At 34.2% G+C, this 27,710-nt stretch overlaps 1 protein-coding gene across 2 annotated transcripts in view; it reads left to right on the top strand.

The window, feature by feature from the left end:
* The window catches only part of AP-2alpha (adaptor protein complex 2, subunit alpha), a 39,745-nt gene extending 15,329 nt beyond the window's left edge, over positions 1–24,416 (top strand). For both annotated transcript variants that reach the window (XM_089640183.1, XM_089640184.1), the window contains exons 5-18: positions 7,438–7,669; positions 10,440–10,705; positions 11,900–12,068; positions 12,847–13,034; positions 14,086–14,218; positions 15,014–15,145; positions 17,574–17,771; positions 19,143–19,315; positions 19,673–19,831; positions 20,127–20,258; positions 20,432–20,562; positions 20,681–20,825; positions 21,695–21,899; positions 22,937–24,416. In XM_089640183.1, coding sequence (XP_089496309.1) covers positions 7,438–7,669; positions 10,440–10,705; positions 11,900–12,068; positions 12,847–13,034; positions 14,086–14,218; positions 15,014–15,145; positions 17,574–17,771; positions 19,143–19,315; positions 19,673–19,831; positions 20,127–20,258; positions 20,432–20,562; positions 20,681–20,825; positions 21,695–21,899; positions 22,937–23,014 — 2,341 coding nt within the window. In that variant the 3' untranslated portion in view covers positions 23,015–24,416. The remainder of the gene's footprint in view (positions 1–7,437; positions 7,670–10,439; positions 10,706–11,899; positions 12,069–12,846; positions 13,035–14,085; positions 14,219–15,013; positions 15,146–17,573; positions 17,772–19,142; positions 19,316–19,672; positions 19,832–20,126; positions 20,259–20,431; positions 20,563–20,680; positions 20,826–21,694; positions 21,900–22,936) is intronic.
* The last annotated feature ends 3,294 nt before the right edge of the window (positions 24,417–27,710 follow it).

Below are 27,710 nucleotides of genomic sequence, written 5' to 3'. Positions count from 1 at the left end.
ATACTCTTAGATGTTTATAAAAACAAAAACGTAAACATAAAATTTCATACAAAGACGGACCATATCTTTTGAATGTGGTCCCGCCATTCACTCGGCGTGTGTGTACTTAGGCCACTGTGTTGATAGACACAAGTGGGACACCATGATCACTTATCATTTTTAGTTATGAAAAGTTGTGAATGACATACTATTACTAACGCCATCTGTTGACAAAAATGTTAACTAAAAGGCGCGAAGAGGCGCACTTGATTATCGATCTTTTTTTATGAAATACAATTTAATTTTTGAGAAATTCTTGTAAATGTCAGCATCGTGATAGTTCGACGAATGTCCAAGTGAGCATGAAATACATTTATGACGAAAGAGCACTGGAATATCGACCGTCAAAGTTTCCGTATCAACTGTTGATACAGCCGCGTGTGAGTATAGACTTTTTGCCGTAACAACAGTTGATACGACCGTGTGCAAAGAGTTAATAGAAAAGTCGATGTTTTGTAATCAACATTTGCTCTTGCAAAAAAACTAAAAAAAACCTCCGAATTCGTGTGCAAACAGTATTTATATGGAAAATTTAAGTGCCAAAAAAGTTTATTTGATAAAACAGTAATAAAATAATACTATTCTAGCGGATTCTAAACATTTTTATCGAAAGTTTTAAAACAACCTAAGATTGTGTGTTTGTTCTCATTGAAATGTCCATCCCACCGATGCCTGATGAATGCTGCCATCGGCGTAAAAAAAGAATGCTGGATAAGATGACGTCCCCATCACAAAAAAAGGCCTCGGGAATGATTTCTCCAGTGGTTGAAGATGAGGAATCTGACGGAGCATCGGACTATTCCGACGTGTCTGAAAATGATAGTGAAATCCCAGTGTCCTCAGTACAGATACTGAACGACACTGAAGCAAGTCTAAGAGCACTCCAAGATGTCCTTGCTGAAAAGCAGTCAAGAGTCTCAAAGGATCAACAACTGCGGATAAGCGCATATGTATCCGCTGTATTCAGATCAGTTTCACAGCTGTTATTGGAACGAGAGGGTTTCAAAGCTGATCTGGCAACAGTCAATGCCAAATTAATAGTGGCAAAGGGAGAGATCGCGATTGAAAAAGCAGAAAACCAACACAGGTTAGAAAAAATATTGCAGTTGGAGTCAGATCTAGGACCAGTGATGCGTAGAGTAGCCGATGCCACGGAAGCAAGCCTATCGTTTGCCGATATTGTGAAAAATGGCCCACAGAAGATGATACCATCAATCAACCGCTCAGGACTTAACGTTGGGACCCCCAAACCTGCTGTATGCATCTTCCCAAAGCTGGATTCTACAAAAGATAGCGACGATACGAAACAGCTACTAAAAGATACATTACGACCATCAGAACTTGGAATCCGTGTGACGGGTATTAGGAGAATCAGAAACAAAGGCGTTGTAATCCATACTGCAACACAAGAAGATCAGGATAAAATACTGAAAACCCCATGTCTAGCAAACTCGGACACTCTAAGCGCTCGATTACCAACAAAACGGCTTCCAAGGGTGATTTTCTTTAACGTTCCTCGTGACCTAACGGACGAGTGCTTCCTAAAAAATGCCTTAGCAGGAGCCCAGGACAAAGCAGGCCTAGATTTCGCAGTAAAAAGTTGCAAGCTAAGTCACCTTGCTGGCGCTCGAACTGGATCAACTTGCCACCGGGTCTTCGAGGTTCCTGCCCACATTCGTCACGTGCTGGTGGAGCAGGGGAAAGTCTTTGTGGACTGGAATGTGTGCCGTGTTCGTGACTTCATTGGACTTACAGTGTGCTCCAAGTGCCAAATGATCGGACATTCCTTCAAGTTTTGCAAGGACCAGCAAAGATGTGGACACTGCGCAGGCGAAGGTCACGCCCGGATAAACTGCCCAAAAGCCGCCGCCAAGCCTGTCTGCGCCACCTGTACAAGATTTGGGAAGCCCGCTGCACATCCGACTGGAGACAAGGACTCCTGCCCGGCCTACAAGGCTGCCCTTGCCAAGGACTTTGCAACTATTGATTATGGCGTCTAATTACATTGAAGAAGATGACGAGGTAGATTACGAAAATACTCATAATTTCTGTGATTGGCTAAAGTTTCATAGCAACTACAATATGGAAAATATTAATATTGTTCAGTTGAATGTTAGATCGATTTATAAATACTGGGATACTTTGAATGTCTACTTAAATACTTGTTGGAAGCATATTCATGTGTTAATGTTATGTGAAACGGCTATAACACCGAATCTTGTCTGTCTGTATAATATTCCTGGATTTAATTGTTACAACTATTGCCGAACTAAAAAATCTGGAGGAGGTATATTGCTATATGTTCGAAATGAATTCACATTTCAACAGAAAACAATAGAAACAAATCATTTTGAATGTGTGCTTGGCTCTATGACACTTCCAAACAAGAGTATTTTAAACATCATAGCAATATACCGCCCCCCCAACTCTAGCCAACCACAATTTCTTAATGAAATATCTGCCATTCTGCATACTATAAGCCCCAAAGAAAATGTTTTACTTATAGGAGATATTAATCTAGACTTGTTAAATTGTCAAAACCCTATTATTATGGCATATGAAAATATAATGTCGGATAATTATTTAATCAAATGTATTTGTGACGTAACTAGAGAAGCAGTTTTAGCAGGAAAAGTTACTCGAACTTGTTTAGACCACATATTTGTCCGATTTAACAGTGGATGTAAACAAAGCGATTCTCTTTCCTCATGTGTATGTAATAATATTACTATAGCGGATCACTTTTTAACTGCAGTTAATATTAAATATAGTGCAAGGAAAGAAGCCCCAGAACACGGGGAAAGAATTTCGTTTTTATCGCAAAACAAAATCGACAAAAACATTCATAATTTTAAGTGGCACTCCTTGCTTGAGGAACAAGATTGCAATATACTATATAGTAAAATTAAAAACAACTTTAAGAATTTGTATGAACAGAGTAAAATCGTTATGAATTATAAACCCAAAAAAAGACCTCTGTCAATAAAACCTTGGATAACTTCTAATATCTTAGAAAACATTAAAAAAAAAGATTCATTGTACAGAAGGTGGAAGAATTTTCCTAGCAATCAATTCTTTGAATTGGAATATAAAACTTTCAGAAATAAGGTGACAAAAGAAATTATTAAATGTAAGTCTACCTTTTTTAACAATAAATTCAAAAATTATTTTGGAAATACAAAAAAAACTTGGGATGAAATAAATAAATTATTAGGACGCAAGTCCAAAAGTAGTTGTGACGAAATAATCTCGAAATATATGTTAAATACGAATAATGAAGAAACCGTAGCAGATAAGTTTGTTGAATATTTTACAAATAGTGTTAGCTCTATGATACATAAATGTGATTATTTAGCATCGACCGTCAGGCCAAATGAAGTGCAACATAGTATGTACCTACCCAGAGCTACCTGCCAAGAAATCAATATTATTGTTAGCAAATTAAACAATTCAAAGTCACCAGGGATTGACAACATTCGAATGTTTGACATTAAGACACATATTAATATTTTAGGGCCTGTTATAACACACTTTATCAATTTAATTTTATCGCAAGCAGTAATACCAGATGAACTAAAAAGTAGCATCATTAGGCCAATTTACAAAGGGGGCAAACATACAGATATTCAAAATTATAGGCCAATAAGCATATTGCCAGCCCTAGAAAAAATACTTGAAAAATACATTTCCATAAAACTTAATAAATATCTAGAATCTTTCTCTTTGTTGGATCCCAACCAATATGGATTTCAAAAGAAAAAAAGTACGGAAATGCTGCTTCAGGAATTTTCAAATCACATAAATTATGAATTAAATCTAAAAAAACAAGTTTTGGTTTTATTCATAGATAACTCTAAGGCATTTGATACCATTGATACAAATAAACTATTAGAAACACTGGAGGCAATAGGAATTAGAGGAAAGCTGCTAGTTTTATTAAAAAATTTACTAACTGATCGACAAATAAGAGTAAAAATTCTTAAAAAATTTAGCAAAAGAAAATATATCTCAACAGGTGTTGCACAGGGGTCAATTCTAGGGCCAACCCTTTATATTATTTATGTCTCAATTATGAGAAAATTGTTTTCATTTGTTAAACATTTTGTATATGCAGACGATACGGCGCTCGTAATATCGCACGAAGATCTGGTTACTGCAATGAACCTTATGCAACATGATTTTATTGCCCTACTGAAATGGTCGCATGATTCAGGCCTCTTTATAAACGCCAAAAAAACTAAAATTATGCACATCAGATCTCCACACGCCAGATGTAATGTAATTCCTTCATTATATACACACACATTTGACTGCATACATAAAAATGTTGCACAGCCCTGTTCATGTGAAACCATTGATTTTGTCAAAAGTTATGTATATTTGGGTGTTACTATTGACTGCTACATGAAATGGGATGTACAAATTGCTAATGTTTGTAAACGTCTACGAGCTATTGTGGGTAGGATTTATAAAATAAAATATTTCGTGCCTATAAGCACTTTAAAGTTAATCTACTTATCTCTGGCTGAATCCACTATACGTTATGGAATTACTTCTTGGGGACATTCTTGTAAAACTAATATAAGCTATATACAAACATTACAAAACTCCATTATAAAATTGTTAATCCATAATGACAATCAACACAGAAGTAACATTAAATTAATATACAAGTCTCTGAATATTTTACCTGTCAGAGGATTATTGTTTTATAATATTGTAAGTCAACATGTTATATTGTCTGATTCATTGTATAGGGAAAGAGTTTGCCATAAACATAACACAAGATTCACTCAAAATGAAGGACTGGTAGTTCCGAAATGTACTAATAAATATGGTGAAAGAACTTTAAACTATATAGTACCCAAAATGTTTAACTTATTACCAATGACAATTAAAAATAATAACATGTATACTGCTAATGTTAAATATAATCTAAGGAAATGGTTATTGGATAATAATGATCTATACTGATGCCCCTGAAATGGAATTCATATTCTTAGAAAATGGAAAAACAATTATTTTGTAATACCTGACTACCTACCTCTATTTATGAAACTATTGATGTACTTGTTGATAATACTAATTTGTTCATACATTTATTTTTACTTGCTTATTTTATAAGGCTTTTATGTTTTATGTTGATAATACTAATTTGTTCATACATTTATTTTTACTTGCTTATTATACACGGTGTCCGGAAACTCGTAGTACAAGCGGGAAACTGGAGAATCTACACCACATGGGGAACCCAAAAAAACATAAAGTTTTTTGATTTGAGCATTTTCAAAAAAAAAAAAAAAAAACCAAAAAAAAATATTTTTCGGCTATTTTAGGGTTAAATTTTTTTCTGGTGTTTAGGGTTGAATAACAGATGTTTTAACCCTGCAGAGCAGAAATATTTTATGATTACACCGGGTTAAATGAAGGGTGATTTCAAAATAATGCTTCAAATCCGAGTTTCTTCATTTGTTTTCCTTTCAAATAGTTTTAATTAGTTGGGTACTTTGATCTTCAGTAATAATTTATAAGAATTTGATTAAAAAAAAAAAAAAATTAAAAAAAAAAAAAATCAACTTCAAACTCGATTTACTCGATAACGAAAGCTCAAATAAAAAAAAAAAATACTACAAAATCGACTCCAAATGTGATGTAGATTTACCAGTTTCCCGCTTGTACTACGAGTTTCCGGACACCCTGTATAAGGCTTTTATGCTGCTATTTAAACTTTTCTGCAATGTAACCAATTTATGTAATTATGTACCGTTCAAATTGTATCTTATGAATGTATAAATGTTGTCTCTATGTCCCTGCTGACAAACTACATAAGTAGTTTAGCGGGTTTAAATGTGAATAAAATAAAAAAAAAAAAAAAAAAAAAAAGTCGTAAAAAAATATTTTCAGGCGCTCACATTGCTAACGCTGGCTAAACCTCATGAGATACATCAAAATAATTTACTACAGAATTGTATATCTTGAATAGGCCTACAAAAAAGTCCATGATGGTAAATGTCCATCTTCTAAGGATAACCCCCAGCAAAGCCGGGTACACGTCAGCTAGTTGAAAAATAAATGTATAATAGTAAAAAAAACTTTTGTATCGGTGCTGACTTGGTCTTCAAAATACTCACACCCGTTTTTATGGGTTTGACTAAACTTGGTCTACAAAAATCTCACACTCGTTTTTTAATGTTATTTACATATTGTATGTATTATGTTGTTTGACCTTTGGTATAGCATGCCGTGTTGTGCTTCATTCTTCTTGAGCCAAACTTTCTGACGGTGACTGGGGATGTCATCAAAATGATAATTCAACACACCTCAAAAACTAGGTTAAATAGGTTACATAATATGTAACTATTAAACCTAGTTTTTGTTTCATCACTTTTAATGACTATATCACTTTTTAAAGGTGTGTTGAATTTTCATTTTGATGAAATATCATGGAACCTTTTCTGACTGCCTTGCGGTGTCCATCCTCAGGGCAGATGAGTCAGTTGCCCTGATGACGGAAACATCACGGCTGTTCGAAACGTTGGCTTGAAAAGGAGGGGGATGCACAAAACAGCTTGGCACTATTGGCCGTGAGAATCTCAAATCATTGTACATTTATAAAGTTTAATTCGTATTGGAGGTATAGAAATCGACAACCTCTGCTGTTGAGTGGTGTATCAATTAATACCTGACCCTTAGAACTTAATGTTTTGTAAACAAATTAAAAGACGAGATTCCTAAGATTCATTTTTCTTTATAGAGGCACAGGTACAAGTGTGATGTCATTATGATTTGTGATGTCATTATGATTCAGCTAAGGTGTGAATTTATATTTATAGACCTTGATTTAAAGGGCTAGAAATATATTCATATTTTTACATATATATTACCTAGATGTGTTCAATTCACTTGGTGACAAAAGATATTTGTCTTAATATTTCAATTTCATTGTTGTCAATAAACAAAAAAACAACTGCCCCCAACCGTCTGGAGCAAGTGAGACTGGCATCCCCAATTGGTGTGTGTTGTGAGGCTGAAAGTAGTGGGGAGGAAAAGGAGATGGGAAGAGGAAGGTGGGGGAGTACCTGGCTATTCAGATCTGGTCACTAAACACGGCTAAAGCCATTTCAAGCAACGTTTCTTGATGGGTGGTATTTCACCAGGTCGATACTGAGAGTATGTCACACTTGCCGGAAGTATGTCTATATATTATTTTAAATCTATTGTGAAATAACTCAAATTCATCAAATAAAATTTATTTGCGCACGCCTGGATTCGAACCCGCGACCTTCGAATTGTTAGTCGAGAGCCTTACCCCTCGACCAAGTTTTCTGATGAACAACTCCACCCTGCCTGTCTCCTGCTGTTTCTCTCAAGTTCCTAATCGAAAATCTATTTTTACAGTGATACCATGGATGTGGTCAAACAATCTGCCGCACTCTGCCTGCTGCGTCTATTCAGGACGTCTCCGGAAATCATCCCCGGCGAGGAGTGGACCTCCCGCATCATCCACTTGCTGAACGACCAGCACATGGGTGTCGTGACGGCGGCCACGTCTCTCATCGACGCCCTCGTCAAGAAGAATCCTGATGAGTATAAGGGGTGCGTCAATCTGGCCGTGTCCAGGCTCAGCAGGGTGAGTTATCATAATATGGTCAAACCCCATTTCAATTGATCCGCTACTTTGCAATCTTTCTCTTCACTTTCCCCCCCCCCCCCCCTTCCCTTCAGCCTGACAACATACTCCAAGGAGTTTACCTCTGCCTGAGGCTCTATCATATAATATATGATATCTAGTAATTTTTTCCCGTGCGGGCTGTTGCAAATATGTTATGTTTCTTAGATTTGTTAGTGGTTAAATTCTCTGGTTAGTTGAAATTTAATATTAGTTACACCTTCACTAAATCTTCATTTCATGATGCTAGTGATGTGCATCCGGGAATATTCCCCTACCTAATATGAATTCCCCAAATTCAGGAATTTATTTTTTTACTAAGAAAGTTATTTTAAATTTCTTTTCTTGGATATTCACAGAATGAAGATTCAATATGCAAACATTCTCATAAAATTTTGAGAGCGATATTCAAAACGAACTACTGCTCCGATACGATAAAAGTCGCTCTGCATTTGTTGCTTGTGCATTTATTATAACCGGTATCGAATTTCGTATTGTCATGAGCCATTGTAGAAATTGTACATTGTTCGGCACTCGGTAATTTTCAGATTGTCTGGATTATTAAGAAAGTTATTCTAAATGAGGTTGTCTCCTAATTTATTTTTATTAAAATGAAAATGCATAATATTTAAAGAGTAAATAGTGACAATTTTTTTGACATCTCCAAAAATGACGATGTTATGAGCTTTCAAAGTGAACTTAGGTAAAACGTATACAATTATGTCTCGTGATTTCACACAAGGCATAATTCGAACGGCAGCTAGAATGCCGCAGTACTGCTGCACCAGTCATTGTATGTACCGTGACATCACTCGCTTGTCGAATATATAAATACCGCAAATATCAACATTTTGACGGTTTAAAAAAAGGTTAGGTTAGGTAGGTTTGTAAAAAGTTTTGTCCTTGGCATACTCTAATTTTTGTTACATTTGTAAACATTCAGTATAGGAAGCCCTCATTGGATAGTCTGTGGATTTCACCATTAAATGAAAATCCCCACAATATTCCCCGTTCTGGAAATATTCCCCAATAATAAATTCCTGGGATTTTACCCATCACTAGTGACATCTTCAAGATTTCATCAATAGCATTAATTAAAATTTTAATTATTCCTTGTGATTTGGTCTTCTTTCTGTAAACATTTGCCAATTCCCACCACATTCACTTTGGTGTATACACAGCAGATAAACTGGAATCTTAGAATTCGGACTGCGCTTTGATATCATTGATTGTCTTCAAAATAGTTTTGTAGTTTTAATGCAAAATTCTGGTACATATTATCTGGTATGATGTTGTTGTTTGAAACTGAAAATATTTTGGTCAAGCATTCTGTTTTATGTAAAGTGTATTTAGAGGGATTTAAAGTAGGATTTAGCAATGTTATTCTGACCAGTGATCTTGAAATCAGTCTTAGCATAATCTTAGACAGTAATATTATAATAAATGAATGTGGTACCTTGTCATGAGCCACTTGCTGTAAGGGTCAGGTAATAATGTTTGTTCATCAATGAAGAGTGACAGTTTAAATTAAACCACACAATATAATCTCTGAAACTACTCTTGTAAGAAAATTAGACCCTGTCGGAGAAAAATTTTAACTTTCGATATCTGAATGGTATATTGTCCCAGCAAATCCATCAAAGTGAAACTCATCCTAAAATACTGTTTGATGATCATGAAGTTTTCTTTTTATTATCTGTACCTAAAGCACAACAGGCCTGCGATTCTGGAGTTAAACGATCAATCGTTTTCGTATGCGCCGTCTTCGAGTGAAAAACTACTAGTCGTTGCGACTAACTTTTTCGAATGTTTCAATTTTACGTATTCTTGAGCGTCGAACGGTCGAAGTTGGTAGAAGAGATGATTATATTGGCACCCCTGTGAATATTGTCTATGTTCCTGATGTTTTTGGGATTTCTATGGTGTGACTGTCAAACAGACAACAGTTATTCGTTATTCAAAACAGAAATGGCTGCGGGACATATTACAAATTGCCAAAAGCAACTCTTAATTGAGCTTGTAAGCTCCGATAAAGACTTAGTAAGTGGGAAATTTTCACCCACTTTTACATTTGCGGAATCCGCGCTGTAAAACAAAAATTGACAGCTAGACTCGATTTTGACAGCCAATTCCATAGAAACGCCAACAACCTACCACTCGCTGCCCTGTTTCTACTGGTTATACCCAGTAGATGTTGTGTGGAATGACTTTTGATGTTTGGCGTCGAAGTATGTACCTTCGACCAATTTCGGGAATAGCAACGACGACCAACGTACGTACTTTCGACGGCGATTACGAGCGCCCTCGATTCAGGAATAGAGCCCCTGCAGTCTAAGAATATTCCCAATTCTTTCAGTTTTAGATAAATAACCTGTTTGCACACGTGGTGCATAAGAGGCTGTTTCATAAAGATAAGCATAGAATTTTAAATTAGCTCAGTCAGTGTTTCCAGGAGTGACGTGCATATGAATATGTCCTTCCCCCTGCGGTGCATGGGGATGTATTCAGAGAGCTGAAAGGGTCTCCTTCAACTGGCCTCTCCCAATCCGGATCGCTATGCAGTTCGTCGATAGATGCAACCCCCGCTAAGACCGGGACAAACCTCACCCCATGAATCTGAGCACCCCTGCTAAGTCACCAAACTTAGCATGCTACATAAGTGTGGGTTATCCAATGACTGATCAAATATCAAAGGCATCGATATTAATTTATAATGTATCCTTAATTTCAGATTGTAACAGCCAGCTACACAGATTTACAAGACTATACCTACTACTTTGTGCCGGCTCCCTGGCTGTCGGTCAAGCTGTTGCGCCTGCTGCAGAACTACTCCCCGCCAGCAGCCGATGAACCCGGAGTAAGGGGCCGCCTCTCCGAGTGCCTGGAGACCATCTTGAATAAGGCCCAGGAGCCGCCCAAGTCCAAGAAGGTGCAGCACAGCAACGCCAAGAATGCGGTGCTCTTTGAGGCCATCAGTCTCATCATACATAATGATAGGTGAGTTTTAGGTTATGTTGTTGTTATTAGAATAGGATAAGAGATATAAAGGAAGGTCAAGTAAAAGCTTAATGATATTTGAGGGTACATTGACACATTCTATAGCACACCATAGGGGAGATACTTGCTAAAGATTTTTATTTGAAAAAAATTGTCACGGAGTTATTGTAAAATAGAGTTATCCTCACAGGGGATCCTGTGAAGGCAACATATTACAGACCCACAGTGATTAACCTATGCATATTACAACTGGTCAATCTACATCACATTTGGAGTAGATTTTGAGGTATAACTTTTTGATTTGAGTTTTCATTTTCGAGTAAATCATGTCCGAAGTTGGTATTTTTAGGTACCAAAATCGTTCACTACGGGTTAACTCAGCTATTTAAAATCTTTTAAATGTGTCAAAGTGAAAAAAGTATTTTTTTATTTTTAGTTCTCTGTGATGTAGATTCCATAGTGGAACATTATCTTAGTATCGCCCTGGTGTGAGACCACCATTCAGAATTAAAACGTTCGGTTCATGTCAAGATTCAGTATAACATAATTAAAATATATATGAGATTATGTATTTTATGGTTATTTATATGATGTGTTGTACGATCAGGTAGTCCTTTAACTATCACGCTGTTTCCCCGCAGGGGTAGGCAGAGAGGACGGACCGCCAAACAACTGGGTCTTGGCACAGGTAGTCCGAAATGGATTATTGCATTTATTATTAACCTACTACATACAAGTTTACGGATACGTCTTTGCTAGCTAACAGCTGAGGTGTGAGAGGGAAATCTATGTACTACATGGGCTTTTATAACTCTGTCACATATCTGTCTAGCTCTATACTGACCGAATCAAACACACTACTTATTTATTATACCACATTATTAATATAAATTAAACGAGATGTGTTATGCTAAGACAGAGCTGCGTGGCATTCTATCCTCTCTGACCACCCCTGCGGATAACTAGCATAATGGTTAGTTAATTACTATTCCAAGTTTTTCCCACTAGAGGCCTCCAACTTTATTTATTGCAATGGCAAAAACACATGTTATGATAATTTTGTTGAAATAAACTATATTTAGGGTATTTAGGTCATCGTTCCATGATCTTTTTATTCTTGACCACAGTAGTGCTTAGCGTTTAAAAATGTATGAATATGTGGATGTAAAAAACTAATTTCCTTAATATTTCCAGCGAGGCCAATCTGCTGGTCCGTGCCTGCAACCAACTGGGTCAGTTCCTGAGTAACCGGGAGACGAATCTTCGCTACCTGGCGCTTGAGTCCATGTGCCATCTTGCCACCTCCGAGTTCTCCCACGAGGCGGTCAAGAAGCACGAGGATGTGGTCATCTTGTCCATGAAGGTGAAAATTTCTTCAACCCATGATAAAGAAACCATCATTGTATGTCTTGATGGATGCTGTAAAATTGCAATCAATGCGCTTGATTGTGTTAGGCCCTTCCACAAATATCCGATACTCATGTTGTGTACTCACGTCATACAACAATATGTCGCGCGTACTTCACTACTCAAATCACGAAACCCGCATTACAACCAATAGATGTTTAATGATTGTAATAAAATGCTTTCATAAATAAACTCACAACCAAACAGTTACTGTAGCTGTAGATCCTGTCATTCTTTGTTGATGAATAATAAGTTATTTGTGTTTTTGCAAAATAATTTTTTTGTAAATTGTACCCAGATAATGCAACATAAATTTGTAAAAATAACATTTACTCTACCATAAGTAGTTTCCTCAGAATTGCTCAGAATTTTTTTTTTTTCATTCTTCAATGTGAATACTGCGGCACTTAAGAAGTTAAAAAGGAAGAAGAAAATGTCAAATTTTAAATTTTTCAATTGTATGAAACCAGGATTCAAAATGAGAGCATTAAAAATATTAGAAATGGCCTTTCATTTTTACATCATCGTTTATAGCAACTGAGAATATGTGTGGCACTTATAAAATAGTAAGTGTGTAAATTATATAACTCCGTTTTTATGGAAAATCACTTCAAGGGCATTTGCCTACATTATTTTGGGTATTAGAGTAACATATTTCTACCTAATATATTCATATTTTTTATTCCCTTTTATTTGTTAAAATAACCTTTCAACTGTTTTTGTACAAATTTTAGATGGAGAAAGACGTGTCAGTCCGCCAGCAAGCGGTGGACCTACTATACGCCATGTGTGACAAGTCCAACGCGGAGGAGATTGTCCAGGAGATGTTGGCCTACCTAGAAACGGCAGACTACTCCATCCGTGAGGAGATGGTGCTGAAGGTGGCTATCCTGGCGGAGAAATATGCTACCGACTTCACGTGGTGAGTGCTTTGCAAATTATTGTAATTAATAAACCCATTTACAGTGTGACCTTAGAACGAGCTATCTCAGTAAAGTCTTAAATGAATTACCTTAGAATAAAAGGGTCTGGTGTTCCAAAGGGTGGAAAGTTTTTTTTTTTTTAAAGAGTCTTAGTTCTTTTTTTATGCTTCAAAACAATTACAGAAGTTTTTTAATACAACTTTGTACATTTTTTCCTCTTTTGGCTGCTGTGTTCATTCGTCAGTTGCTCTTTTAGCCTCCCCAGAAAGATTATGAATCTCTAATTTTAGTAATGTACACGATAATATGTAGTGTAACTAAAATGGGGTACCAATATTATGTATATATATTTTCTTAGTAGATTTTTATTTATTTAAAAACAAACGGCACGACATATGCCATTAACATAAATATAAAAATACGGTTAATAAGTATAAACTATACAGCATAAAGTTTAAAGTATAATATACGGTATAAAGTGTAAGGTTAAATATGAAGTTAAGTATAAAGTATAATTTACGGTGTAAAGTGTAAGGTTAAATATAAAGTTAAGTTAATTATAATGATTGAGTAAATAATGATTGTAAATAGGAGAGGAAGAGAAAATGTTGAATTATTTTTTTAACATAACAGTCAACTGTACACACCCAAAAATAATATAAGTGTGCAAGATGAACATGGGTCTTAAAGAGACCCACGTTGTAGGAGGGAGGAAACACAGAGGCCGGCTAATTGTTCCACAGCCTAAACAAATGTTTTTCCCGATTATACACCGGTGCCGAAGAGATCAATGATGCTCAGAGCGTCTTCCATTGAAGTACCGGTAGAACAAGGACATCATTCCCACAGAGGTGATATCTCACAAAAGCGGCGCTATACAAATTATCCAATAATAAATCAAATAAATAAATTTGTTAAGATCTATCAAACGTTTTTCAAAACATCTAAGGTTTTTCCAAATATTTTGGGGCTGTAGACCAGAGGAAGACCAGACCAAATTTGTCAGCATTAATGTCAATAACTGATTGACTTGTTGTGTTTATTTTACAGGTATGTGGATGTTATACTGAACCTAATCAGAATTGCGGGAGATTATGTGTCTGAGGAGGTGTGGTACCGGGTCATTCAGATCGTCATCAACAGGGAGGAGGTGCAGGGGTACGCTGCCAAGACTGTATTTGAGGTAATTTACATACACTTCCATTTCGTCTCTAAACGTTTCTTGACAGAGATTATCCACACTTTACCCTGATTGTGACATAAAACCTGCGTTTAGTGCGCAAACATTTCAAAAATTTTGTGTGCCAATTTAATAAACAAAATAGTTCTTGTGTTTTTTCTATTATTTTATCATTATTGGCCAGGGGCTTCACAAAATTGAAATAATAACAGAACTTGAATAGATCCTTCACAGAACTTGAAAATCATCTTTTGTGAAACAACTCGTCCTTAGTGAACAGTTGAAAAATACAGGACAATAAATATGGCATCTCTCATGACGATGTAAAACCACGTAAAAATACATTTTTCGGCGTTTTACCGCCACGGCTGACTTTTAGATTCAGATTTACGAAATATTACGATTTATTTTCGCAAAAATCAAATTTTTTCGAATTACACGAACAAATTTTCGTGCGCGGACAAAAATAAATTTCGAATTACGAATTAACGAATTTCGAATTAAAAAAAAATTTGTATGAAAAAATTTTTCAGCGGAAATTTTTTTTGCGAAAATTTCGAATTACGCGTTTTTTCGAATTATCGGGGTTCGAATTAACGGGGTTCTACTGTATATCCTTTTCACTCAGTTTATATAGCACAGCAATGTTAGTGCTATCTCCAGTGTACAGCCCCCATTACATGTCATTAATTACATTTATCAATAACCCTCATAAATTTCCACACAAAAAACTGTAATAAAACACATATATTTAATTCAGAAAATTCAAGAAAATTAATTAATTTTGTTATTTTTCAGGCTTTGCAAGCTCCCGCTTGTCACGAGAACATGGTGAAGGTGGGCGGGTACATCCTGGGCGAGTTTGGCAACTTGATTGCAGGTGATCAAAGATCCTCTCCGCTGGTGCAGTTCCAGCTTCTCCATTCCAAGGTAACCAACAAGTCAAACCTCATCCACTGCTCTATTTATTATATTTCATCAAATTTCATTGTCACAAACAACTTCTCGCGCATAGTTATAGCATCATACATGTCACTATTGAAATATTGAGACCCGCATCGCCACCAATGTTGAACTCTCGAAACATCACAACTAGAATGCTTTCATAACCTCACTCACTAACTAAAGCATACGCATAGTTACAAAATGTCTCAACGACATGAGTGGGAACAACCTCACCCGACTGGTCGTGAGAGATTAGCGTCGCCGATGAGTTTACAAAATGTCACTAACATGTGTTAATGTCTTACAGTCTTATTAATAAAAAATCACTTCACAACTGTTAAACTGTGTTTTTGTTACACGTTGTACTATCACTGTACAATTTTTATTTTGAATTATCACTAATAAAAAATGTGTTTAACTGGCTAGGTAATATTTGGCAACACAGCCCTTTCCCAACCCTAACGTATGGCGCGTCAGGCGCATGGGCGGGATTAATGACAGCTTCGCTTTGTGATTTATAATGTGTCATTTGAAACATGTTTTTGTTAATAATTTCTATTCTAATTACCAATTCTCTATTATATTAGTGTAATTCAATACATTTCTGTCAATTTTCGTAATATTCAATGCATTAATAATGTCATATTGTGAACATGGTTTCATGTTACCGGAAAAGAGAGGTTATTTTGTTCATACTATTTTTTGATTAACTTTTATCACGTGAAAACTTCCACGAAAGTAATGTTTTAACCAAATGCCTTCTGCATATGTATGTAAATACAAATTTTAAAAATCATCTTATATATTGTGCTAAAATGAATCCAAAATGTCTGATTTTTATTTGCATGAACGAGATACAAAGTGAAGTGACAATTTTCTTGCAAATTCCTTAAATAATAGGACTGTGTATTTTTAATTTTGAGTTCTGTAAATTTTTTTGACATTTTGATTAAAAACATTTCTGATAAGCTTTTTTTTCATGTTTGAAATTAAAATAATGCACTTTTTAAATATGAAAGTATATTTCAAATACATAAATCTAAAAGGTAATTTTATCTAGTTTCAAAAATGGTGTTTGTTTTTAAGACATCTTCAAAATGAAGAAAAATATTGTACATTTAAAATACCTTGAGAAATTAATATTATTTGAAGTTTACACAACAGAAAACCAACCCCCTGTGACTGGATAAGCAATGTATATCTTTTATCTTTCCATGAACTATTTTATGTCAGTTTCTGTTTTACGTTTCAATTAGTAAGGTTTTCACATACACGGTCGTTTATCAATTAAATAAAGTTTTCACTGCGTTTTTTAGTATGACCGTTAGTGTGCTAATTATCTTGTATTGAATTCATTATTAAAACAAAAATCTGAGAAATAATGTGTTGAAAAATTGCTTAATTTGTAAGAAATGTCAAATAATTCATTATAGTTTCCAATAATTCACTGCAAATTTAATTTGAATATTATCAAAATTTTACATAATGCATTATTCACACCTATTTCTGTAAATATGTATGAGAAGAATAATAAAAATTGTGCGTTAATTTGTCATTTTATGTCACTCAACTGGAAACTGATTTCTGAAAGTGGCTGACTTTGGTTGATAAATTAGTATGTAATAAGTTTTTAGAGTAGATCTTTAGTTACACACATGACATGCAAGAAAAAAATTGAATGAGTTAGCAAAGCAACCCCAGAGAGAGGTCGTACGTGACGGCATCGTTCGAGTATCTTCTGTCTTTTTGTTTTCATACAAGACGTGTGAGAAGGAAGAAGACGATTGTCGATGATACGTCTTCTCTATGATTCATACAAGTTGTCATTCATTCATTTTGTTTTCAAACAAGACGTGTGAGAAGGAAGAAGACGATTGTCGATGATGCGTCTTCTCTATGATTCATACAAGTTGTCATTCATTCCTTTTATTTTCATACAAGACGTGTGAGAAGGAAGAAAACGATTGTCGATGATGCGTCTTCTCTATGATTCATACAAGTTGTCATTCATTCATTTTGTTTTCATTCAAGACGTGTGAGAAGGAAGAAGACGATTGTCGATGATGCGTCTTCTCTATGATTCATACAAGTTGTCATTCATTCATTTTGTTTTCATACAAGACGTGTGAAGGAAGAAGACAATTGTCGATGATACGTCTTCTCTACGAGGCTACTATAAATATGTTAATATTTATAGTAGCCTCTAATTTTATTGAACCAAAGGATATATGTATCTTACGGTTCAGTATTTGAAATACACGACAAGAAGAAAAGGTTGATTGAACTCATTTCATTACAGCTAATTTTGTCTCATCTCCTTTATCCTCAGTTTAATACAAAGCTTAACCTTTCAGTTTCAAAGGTGACTTACAACGGCATTACAAGGTTATTTACAGTTTTATTTAAATTTCAGTATCATCTCTGCTCCCCCATGACACGAGCTCTCCTGCTGTCTACCTACGTGAAGTTTGTGAATCTGTTCCCTGAGATTCGCACCCAGATCCAGGATGTCTTCCGCCAGCACTCCAATCTGCGTTCAGCCGATGCGGAACTTCAGCAGAGGGCTTCGGAGTACTTGCAGCTTAGCATCATAGCCAGCTCTGATGTTCTGGTAAGGATTAATAGTATTCAAATTTCTACACACAAATGCACTAAGGTCCTGCTGCTAAGGGTTCTATTGGAATCTCTCTGATAACCAGTCGAATGATGGCTACCCAAATTTAGGTCACATCCCTCTAGCCCTTGAGCTATGCCTGCCTAAATTTAGGTAGATGGTTTTTGCGAATTTATTTTGAAATTCCTGCAAAAGATGAAAAAATAGATGGCAGTAGTGGTCATTTGTTGGGATTATTCATAGATTTTAACCAACAATATGTTAGCAGTTAAAATTATTTTGTTCGTGCCGGAATATGGCCTGGTCGTTTAAAAATGCTCTGGATGTTTATTTTAGTTAAATTCAGTTACATATTATATATCAATGTGTTCATTATTGACTTCTTCATTTAATTCAAGTTCTGGGATTAAAAATAAAGTGCCATTGTGTAGTTTGCAGCTGTCAAATTAACATACAAATTTCACATGTTTATGAATTTTATGATATTATTTTATTTTATTATAAAACCTACAAATACGGGATAAACAACGAAATGTAGGTGGATCAATTGGTTTTAAATCACAGTAAACAGTTTTTATGTATTTTCTGTATTAATATGCGTTGGTGTGATTTTAATTATGAGCGCGGATGAATCCAAAACGAACGCCCGGAAATCTCCATCGCTCAATGCATTTTGTAAATACACCATCGATCGAGTGATTAAGGTCTTTTTAAGTTTCTTCCACTTCTAGGTCCTCGTCCTTTTCCAGACTCATATTTCTTGTTAATCCAGGGTCTCTTAAGTAGACCCTTTACATTCTGGGTTCCTCTAGGGTTTATCATTGAAAGATGACAAGCAATCTTAAAAAAGACAATATTACCAAAATTCTATAACATAAAAGAATAAAACATAAACACGCAACACAAAAAAATATATAAAACACACAAACACATAAATCATTATAAATGCCGATTTCCATTCTCTTTTAATATTTTTCTTTTAGTGTGATAATTATATTTTAATTTGTAATCTTTATTTTTAGTTTAAATTTATCTTTATTTTAATGTTGTTTTATTTTTAAATGTATAAATTCTTATATTATAAAATGGGGGCCTCAGCACGGGTAAACAACCCAGTGAGGCCAACATTACTGAATTAGAATATAAATATTGTAAAATAATGTACCAACAATAAAAAAATAAAAAAAAAATCCTTGAAAAAACACAAGCATTATTTTGTCTCAGTAAATTTCAATAATTTTTATAATCTTCTCGTGATATATTGATATATAACCGTTTTATGAAGATCATGAAGAAATACATAAGTTTTCTGTTTTATAGTCTAGTCAAAAATATAAATGCATTTTCTTATAACGTTTTTGTGTCTAGGCCACCGTATTGGAGGAGATGCCAGCCTTCCCCGAGCGCGAGTCTTCCATCCTGGCTGTGCTGAAGAAGAAAAAGCCTGGCCGAGTGCCTGACAATGAGATCCGTTCCTCCAAGAGCCCGCACCCTCCTTCCATCGGGGGCGTAAACAACCACAATGACACTAATAACACCAGGTACTAATACTAAAAGACTTCAATGTCCTATTCTAATATATTTATAATTATTTCTTTAAAAACACTACTCAAAATATTTATAATTACTTTATATTATCCACACTACTAAATTTTATTAATATGTAAATGAAATCCTCAGCATGGGAAATCCCAGTGAGAATTCATAAAATCTATTTGTTACAAAAAAGATAATAAAACACTTATATGCGCCCTTGAGGTGATTTTGCACAAAAACAGCGCTATACAAATCATCCAAATATTATTATTAACAACCAATGTACTTTCACTTATCTATTAAGCCCAGATGATTTGCTTATGCACATTGATGTATTCTCTTAATTATTTGTCCTTTTGCAGTGCTTTTAGTGCCACCAGCACTGACCTTTTGGGCCTGTCCACCCCGCCGGCCAATAACAGCAACTCCTCGTCCGGCCTACTGGACGTGCTGGGTGATCTCTATAGCCGAAACTCCAACACCACTGGCGCCAGTAACAACCAGCAGAATAATGCCAAAAAGTAAGAATAATTCGTCAACGGACAGAAACTGATAATTTTCTTCCCTAGGGTACCTACCAACAACTATTGTATAATGATGCAAGAAAAATAATAGTGATGGTACTTGCCTAGCTCAGCTGTGGCACTGTTCCAAATTCAAATATTTAGAATTCATAGATAGAAGAAGGGAAAAGAGTTCTGTGGCTGCAAGAGTTATGTTTACATCACGTTGTGTTACTATATGAATATTTTATATAGTTGTGCCAGTAATTTTTGTTATGTGACATGATTAATTGATTGTGTTTAATAATTTCAGGTTCATATTTAAGAGCAACGGAGTACTGTTTGAGAATGACCTACTTCAGATTGGAGTCAAGAGCGAGTACAGACAAAATTTGGGACGAATTGGGTTGTTCTACGGAAACAAATCACAGGCTCCATTGCACAGGTAAACCAATGATTCTAGTATTACTGTGAAATTAAATAAACAGTTCTTCAAATACTGCAAACTTTAAAGAATTACAGCACAAATCTTACCAAACTTCTCCTAGGCCTCTGCCAGCCGAAATGGGTCGTCTACTGTTGTTTAAATTTATATTTAACCTCGTTTTTCAATTCCAGTTTACGATTGGAGTTATTATGGGACGATATCACAAAGCTGACAGTCCAAATGAAGCCGGTAGAACCACTGCTTGAAGCCGGGGCACAGGTTCAACAGATGATCACAGCAGAGTGTATGGATGATTACGCAGGTAAATCAGTTTATTTTTAAGGTTATGCATGTTTGTTGTAGTCATGCCAAATAAGTGCTGTAATAACAAAATCATTTGTTGCCATGTGCTCACCTAATGACATATTTTTTCTTTCCAGATGCACCGGTGATGGCAGTATCATTCGTCTATAACAATGTTCCTCAAAAGATCACAATGAAACTTCCCTTGACCCTCAATAAATTCTTTGAGCCTACTGAAATGAATGGGGAATCATTCTTTGCGCGGTGGAAAAACTTAGGGGGGTAAGTTCATTTGTACATCTACAATAATAGTACAATCAACAAAAAACATAATATTTTGCAACACATCTGTGAAAACCAAATAAATAGTAGGGAAATGATCAGTAATTTTTGGGGTTATGTTGTCTCATAGTTTGAAAGTTGACAAGAAGATCAAACATAAACAGCCTAAACAGGGATAAAATTATTCAAGTTGTTGCTGGAATATTTTTTAAATTAAGCGCATGAAAGTCATGCTGATTCCATGATAATGTGATAAAACAATAGCTCACAAAAGGTGAACCGCATTCGAAATTGTTATTGAAATGTATTTATGTATTGTACTTCTGCAGAACTTATTTTTTCCCTCACTTTCCTTAACCTTCATGCCATTTCACCGCAGGGGTTAAAAGTGAGAATGAAAAATGTTCAGATCTGCAAAGAATGCAAGGCATAATAAGTAAGATTGAGAAAGGGACTTTTATATGGTTTTGGCATGTAGAGCAGACGAACAAAGAAAGGAGTGTTAGAAATGTATAATGCGAATATGTATGGTACCCCCGACCCCTGAGGAAGACCTGGCACGATCAAGTTAACCAAATATTTGATTCGGGTCATGTCAAGAGTCAGAATAACAGAAGGGTATGTATGCGACAATGTATGAATGTGACTGAAGTAATGAGTGTGTGCCAAGACTGAGTTGTTTGGCGGTCTGTAATCTCTGCCTACCCCTGCAGAAGGGTTGATAGTTAGTTGAAATGAACTACTGAAATATTTTATTCAATATTTTGTTCACCATGGCTTCCTGACTAATCCTATCCCGTGCCCTCTATTTATGAATATGGCTTTATTTTTTAATTAATTTATATTATGTTTATTTTTTTTGGGAACAGAGACCAGCAGCGCGCCCAAAAGATCTTCAAGTCCAGCACGCCCATGGACCTGGCGGCAGCGCGTACCAAGCTGCTGGGCTTTGGTATGCAGCTGCTGGACGGCATCGACCCCAACCCTGACAACTTTGTGTGCGCCGGCATCATCCACACGCGCTCGCAGCAGGTCGGCTGTTTGCTGCGGCTGGAGCCCAACAAGCAGGCGCAGGTAAATACTTATTATTTTTATACTTCCAAATTGCTTATTGGCATTCAAATGGTTTTTTCATTGCTTTATACAAACTCATGCTGATTTTAAGATAATGGCCGTATCTGATTTTCTGAAGTTCTTCAACCATGAAGACATTTGACGTCTAAATGTTATCCTATGCGAATTGGAGATGATATTATAGCAGGGGCGTGCGGAACATAAAGGCAGAAAAGCTGAGCAAATGTGTTAATCTAAATAAATAAATATAAAGAAGAGTGTCCCGGTGTGTTGTTTGTTTTTCAAACAAATCTATAGTTTTATTTCAAGATGAAATTTTTCACACTTGACCTTCAAAACCAAAAGAAGGTCACTGTCTAAACGAGGTTTCGATAAACCACCCCAAAATACCGGCACAGAATTTTGATACTTCTATATTTTGCATACTTGACATTCAAAGTAAGAGATAAGAAAATTACGGTCTACATCTGATTTCGACAAACACTGTGCATAGTCTGTGCAACGCCGGGGACTTATATACGGGTAGTTATAACAAAGGCATTTATTTTTAATTTGTATGGATATTTCAAGTGACTAATTATTGCTTATAATAATTTGTTATCCTTTGTGCTTTGCATAAAAAAATCTTGTCTTATAAACATTAGTTTATCAAAAAAAAAAATGATATTTGACAAGTCAAAATATTTCACCAACAAATGTAGATATAATATGTCTCGACGCCATCTAGTTGGAAATTTAGCACTAACAAAGCCTTTCCTATAAAATAAAGTTGGTTGTTTGTTTACAGGTGAAAAATTTAATAAGCAGTAATTGTTGATTGAAGTACTAGTACATTTTGAATTATTTGGTGTGTTGGAAATAAGCCGACTAGCTCAGTGTTCTCAGAAGGTGCGGGTTCAATTCCCGTCGGCGGCATTTATTTTTACTCGGGAGATATTTTCAATTTGTATGGATATTTCAAGCGACTAATTATTGCTTATAATAATTTTTTATCTCAAAATTACCTTGTGTCAATACGATTCTCTTTTTATTTGCAGATGTTCCGGTTGACAGTTCGCTCAAGTAAAGAATCGGTCTCTATGGAGGTGTGCAATCTGCTGACAGATCAGTTTTAATTCAATTTTAATTATTTATCACCACAAACCTAAAATGAACAAGGAACAAACCGGTATACTTAATAATTGTTTGGTTGCTTCTGACATTCGATTTATTGTTTGCCACCGTTAAGTTTAATTTCGTTGGATAAAATACATGCCAGCTTCCCTTGTACATTTGTTACAGAAAGGGAGATTCCTTGTCATTTTAATTCAATGAATCTTATCCAACAAGGATGTATACATGGATATGGAATTCACTAGAGAGTAAGCAATTGAATCCAATAAAGTTACGAAGCACTCGAGCTTCTTTTATAATAACATAGTAACATAATAACATAGTTCTGATATCAAGTTAAAGAATCGATCAAAGAGTTTTAGTTGTTCTTCATTGAATGTTTTTCTATTGTTTTCTATATCCATGGCTAAAGTCAATGCAACTGGTGATGATTAGGTGTATTAGATAATGTTGGAGTATCAAGTTATGGTTTATTGTTGGTAAATGTATTCCCAGAAGTTCGCTATAGAGAGAAGAGTATTGATTATGACAATATAGTGCTTTTGAATGTCCCCCATCCCTCGTATGTATGTATTCAAGTAAAATGCACTGATTATTTTATTTTTTATCTTTTATTGAGATAGTTTTTTATTTAAATATTTTTAATGTGAAAGAACATTATAAATGAGATTCATAGCCATTATTTAAGTCATGTTGCGGTCCACTATTACGCTTCTAATCAAATTTAAAAGTTGGTTACACTCTTCATCCCATTTTTCCTATCCCTTCATCCTAAACGGGTCGAAAACCCATTGCTTTGATAAGGCAAAGTAAGCTGCCGTCATAAGCAAAAATACAGCTAGTAATTTGCAAGAGTCATATTCTGATATACGAGACCTTTCACCTATTATAATAAAAAGTACATCAGAATGTGACTTGCAAATTTCTATCTAAATTGGCTAAATTAAGTTTGCCCGCAATCGAGATAAAATTTTAACAATAATTATAATGAATCAGTTTTGTTACTTGCAAGTGCAGATGTGGCACACCCCGTTCTGAAGTGATGTCCCAATAAATAATTGTATTCTTATTTTATCATTATTTGATAAAATCAAATCCTTTTTACATCATAGAGTTTCAACTAAATATAACATTAGCTAAACTTTATCTGCTTAAAATGTATGATACAAGGCGTAATCTTATTACAAAAGTTTCTTGGAGATGATTTCTTGCTTTTCTGTTAATAAGATATTATTAAATAATTATATGATTCCTTGTGTTGCTCCATTACATATAATTATAAATAAATAGATGATATTTGATTTAGTGAAATTGCTGGAAGCTTTCACTATTTATTGGTGCACCCTTGAAATTATTATTTATTGTGTTTTCCTAAACCTTTAAAACTATAATCTATTCTTTTCTTGCCTCTGGTTTTCCTAAAGTAAAATAACTTTTTTTCTTGTTTTCTCCACTGTAAATATTTTTTGTCCATTTTGAATTTATTAGATTCTTATTACAATATGTATGATAGTATAATATATAGATAATTAACTGAAAATCATATTATGTAAATGATTGTTTTCATTATTTCATTTGTATCTATCGAAAATATGTTAGGTATTTTTATTTTTATTTTAAAGCAATATAATTTTTTCACAGGCAATATTATATAATTATTTTTGATAAGATTTGCAGAAGTGGTTAAATATTACAAACGACCAAATGCAAATGCAAACGGCTGAAATCAAAAATATTATGTTGTTTAATTATTGTATAAAAACTCAAATCATTTTGTAAATTTAGTGTCATAATGCATCCGCCCATGTCAACGAGCCCAATAAAAGGATTCCCCGAATTTACAAATTCCTGCTTTTTACAATTTTTAATCAAAAAGGAGTTATTCCTTCATATGTTTTGACTGGCAGCATCATGTTATTGTTAGATTATAAATAAATGTAAAAAAAATCTACAATAATGATAAATGACGTCATCTGCATAAATTTGTAGATCCACTCGTTTGTAAATAATACTGCATGAATTATAATTTGTTATAAAATACCAAAATTATTATTAATTATATTAAGGAAAAATATTCATTCCATTTAGATTTATAACATACTTACCCTACACTTTAAATTTGAGATTCCATAATAAAAATATCTCTGTATATCATAATATGTATTGATAAAGTATTGGAATGTAATTATTTGTTTTGTTTTTTTTTTTTTCGTTATCCGTTGATGATTTCAATCATCTATCGGAAATAAAAAATAATAGTTTTTAATGAAAAGAAAAACATATATCATATTTGAATTATATTTATCAGTACATTTATGGAATCAGCTGTTGTAATGAGTATTTGATACTGCACTTCTGTAGATAATGTTCAGTCTATTTAAAGAAATCCGTTTTCCATTACTATAGAATTTATTCACAAATAAAATTACATAAATAGACCAGTGTTGTAAATGGTCTTTCTGCTGAGCGCTCCGTTGTAAGCTCTCCCTTTAAATGATGTTAGTAACAAAACTATCGACGGTCGACTGTAATAAGTTGTTGATTATCTTAATCATTCGACATTAATACTGCGTGTAAAGATCGGTAGGCCAAAATGAATTGAATTTGATGTGTTTTAGCCGAGGGCAAATCTAGTTTATCGCACATCAATGGTCTGTATTCACTTTTATCACCATTCGTTATATATACTGTTAATTCAATGAAATTATATGTTATATTCCTAAAACGTATTTGGTTGGAAGAGCACATCAAATAAACTTGATATTTTAAGGCGTTTTGAATCTCTTTTATGAACATTTAGCAAATTTACATAAGAGTTAATTGTATGTGTAGAGAGCGTAAATGTAACTTAATTGTTAGTTGTTTTGTGTAATACACGCATAATATGACTGTATACAGCTGGTAAAAAAAATTACTTTTCGTTATTTCATTTTTTGTAAGATGCACTGCGTTGCCAATAAATTGATCTAAGAACCAAATTTAAGAGAAGTTTTCTAATTTTTAAGGTTTCGATTTTTTTTTTATAGAATTTTCATTTTTACGACTTTTAATTTCATATTGTTTCTTTGACCTTTATTTGTGTAAGTTGAGATGTTTGCATATTTTATGCATGTGACATTTTTTTTAATTTATCCAAAGTGTTGTAATATTAATAATGTTGATCACTCATTGTTATAATATCTACGGTAAAAACATTCACACGGCTATCATACATACATTGGTATGTTTAGAATATAACGTCAAAATAGATTACACTTTAAATAAGCACCCTAATAAATTGTAAAATCTAAAATTTATACAAAAAGGTCACCCCTCTTTTGCGATTTGTTTAGCTAACCGGCATAAAGACAGGATTTTGTTACACAACAAAATCTTCTATAGTTGTAGAGCTTTTTTCCTTTCAATATTGTCTCTTTGGTGCATAAATGTTGCATGTCCAGTGGTGAGCAAAATGAGTTTTGAGTAGGAATTGATAATTTTTTTTACAGCACAGTTGTATGTTATTGGTTTTGTGATGACATTTGACCAATACACACCACAATAATGGGTGGTGACCACTGGGTAGCTGGGTATTATCAGGAAATTGGATTGAATCTGGAAATATCAGGGTAATGTGAGGGATGTTTTTAAATTTATATGAATATCTTTCTAGATAGACCAAAGTTGGCATGTCTCTATAAATTTTTGGTACATAATATGAGTCGTCGACTTTGCAAAACCCGCTTTGGAAATTTCTGCTGGTTCCGAAACATTCCCAAAAAGCGCTTAAAATAAATAAATAATTAATATTTTTCGCTAAATATCAAAAGAATAATGTTATATTTAGCATAAAAGTGTTCCAAACAGTTTTTCGTGACATCTTCAGATTTCCGAAAAATTCCACAACAGGTTTTGCAAGTCAACGACATAATCATTACTACTTCATTTCTAATTTCCCAGATGTAGAGTAAAACCTGTTGACCACTGATACCACTTATATAAGAACTGAATTAATAAGATTGGACATGTTTCTTTTGTGCATTGAAGGAATAGTATGCACATTGTTAAATCTTTATAAAAAACATATGTATTCATTTGGTTTGAATAATTAATATATTTCATTATTACTTAAGCAATTTGTATGTTAACACCTTTGAATGAATACCAACCACACTGATATTATAAGTTTTTATGATACTTTACTGAACTATAGTATATTAATTTATGACTACATAATATATCTCTATATCCTATTTCATCGCTCCGCCCTAAGTGTATCTGCTTAAAATTGTGTTTAAAATCTTCTTACTAAAAACTTTCCAATTTTCTATCCAATTATTGATAATAATAGTAATAATACTATGAAGAGTTATAAATATTTATTTAAAAGTTGGTATTCATAATATTAATGATATTTATGTATAACTATAATGAACAGTCATTATATCATATAATAATACATAAATAGGCAATGAATAATTTGATGAGTTTATAGGATATGTCTGAGTATAGTCCACAAATGTGTACATACATCCATATTACGTTAGGCTGAATATATTGTATGCTGTTTTTCGGAGTTATACCGTACAAATAAAAATATTCTTGCGCATTTCTTTTTTTGTAATTTGAACCTTTTATCTTTTACTGCCGACATTGAACCCACCAAAGTTATATATAACCAGCGTAGACCTGTGAAATATCATATGATATTCAGTGGCG

The sequence above is a fragment of the Hesperophylax consimilis genome, chromosome 15 (genome assembly GCF_061612785.1).
Source record: "Hesperophylax consimilis isolate HC1 chromosome 15, BYU_Hcon_1.0, whole genome shotgun sequence".
Lineage (NCBI taxonomy): Eukaryota > Metazoa > Arthropoda > Insecta > Trichoptera > Limnephilidae > Hesperophylax > Hesperophylax consimilis.
The sequence above is the reverse complement of the archived record's forward strand: the minus strand, read 5'-3'. Positions and strand labels throughout refer to the sequence as shown.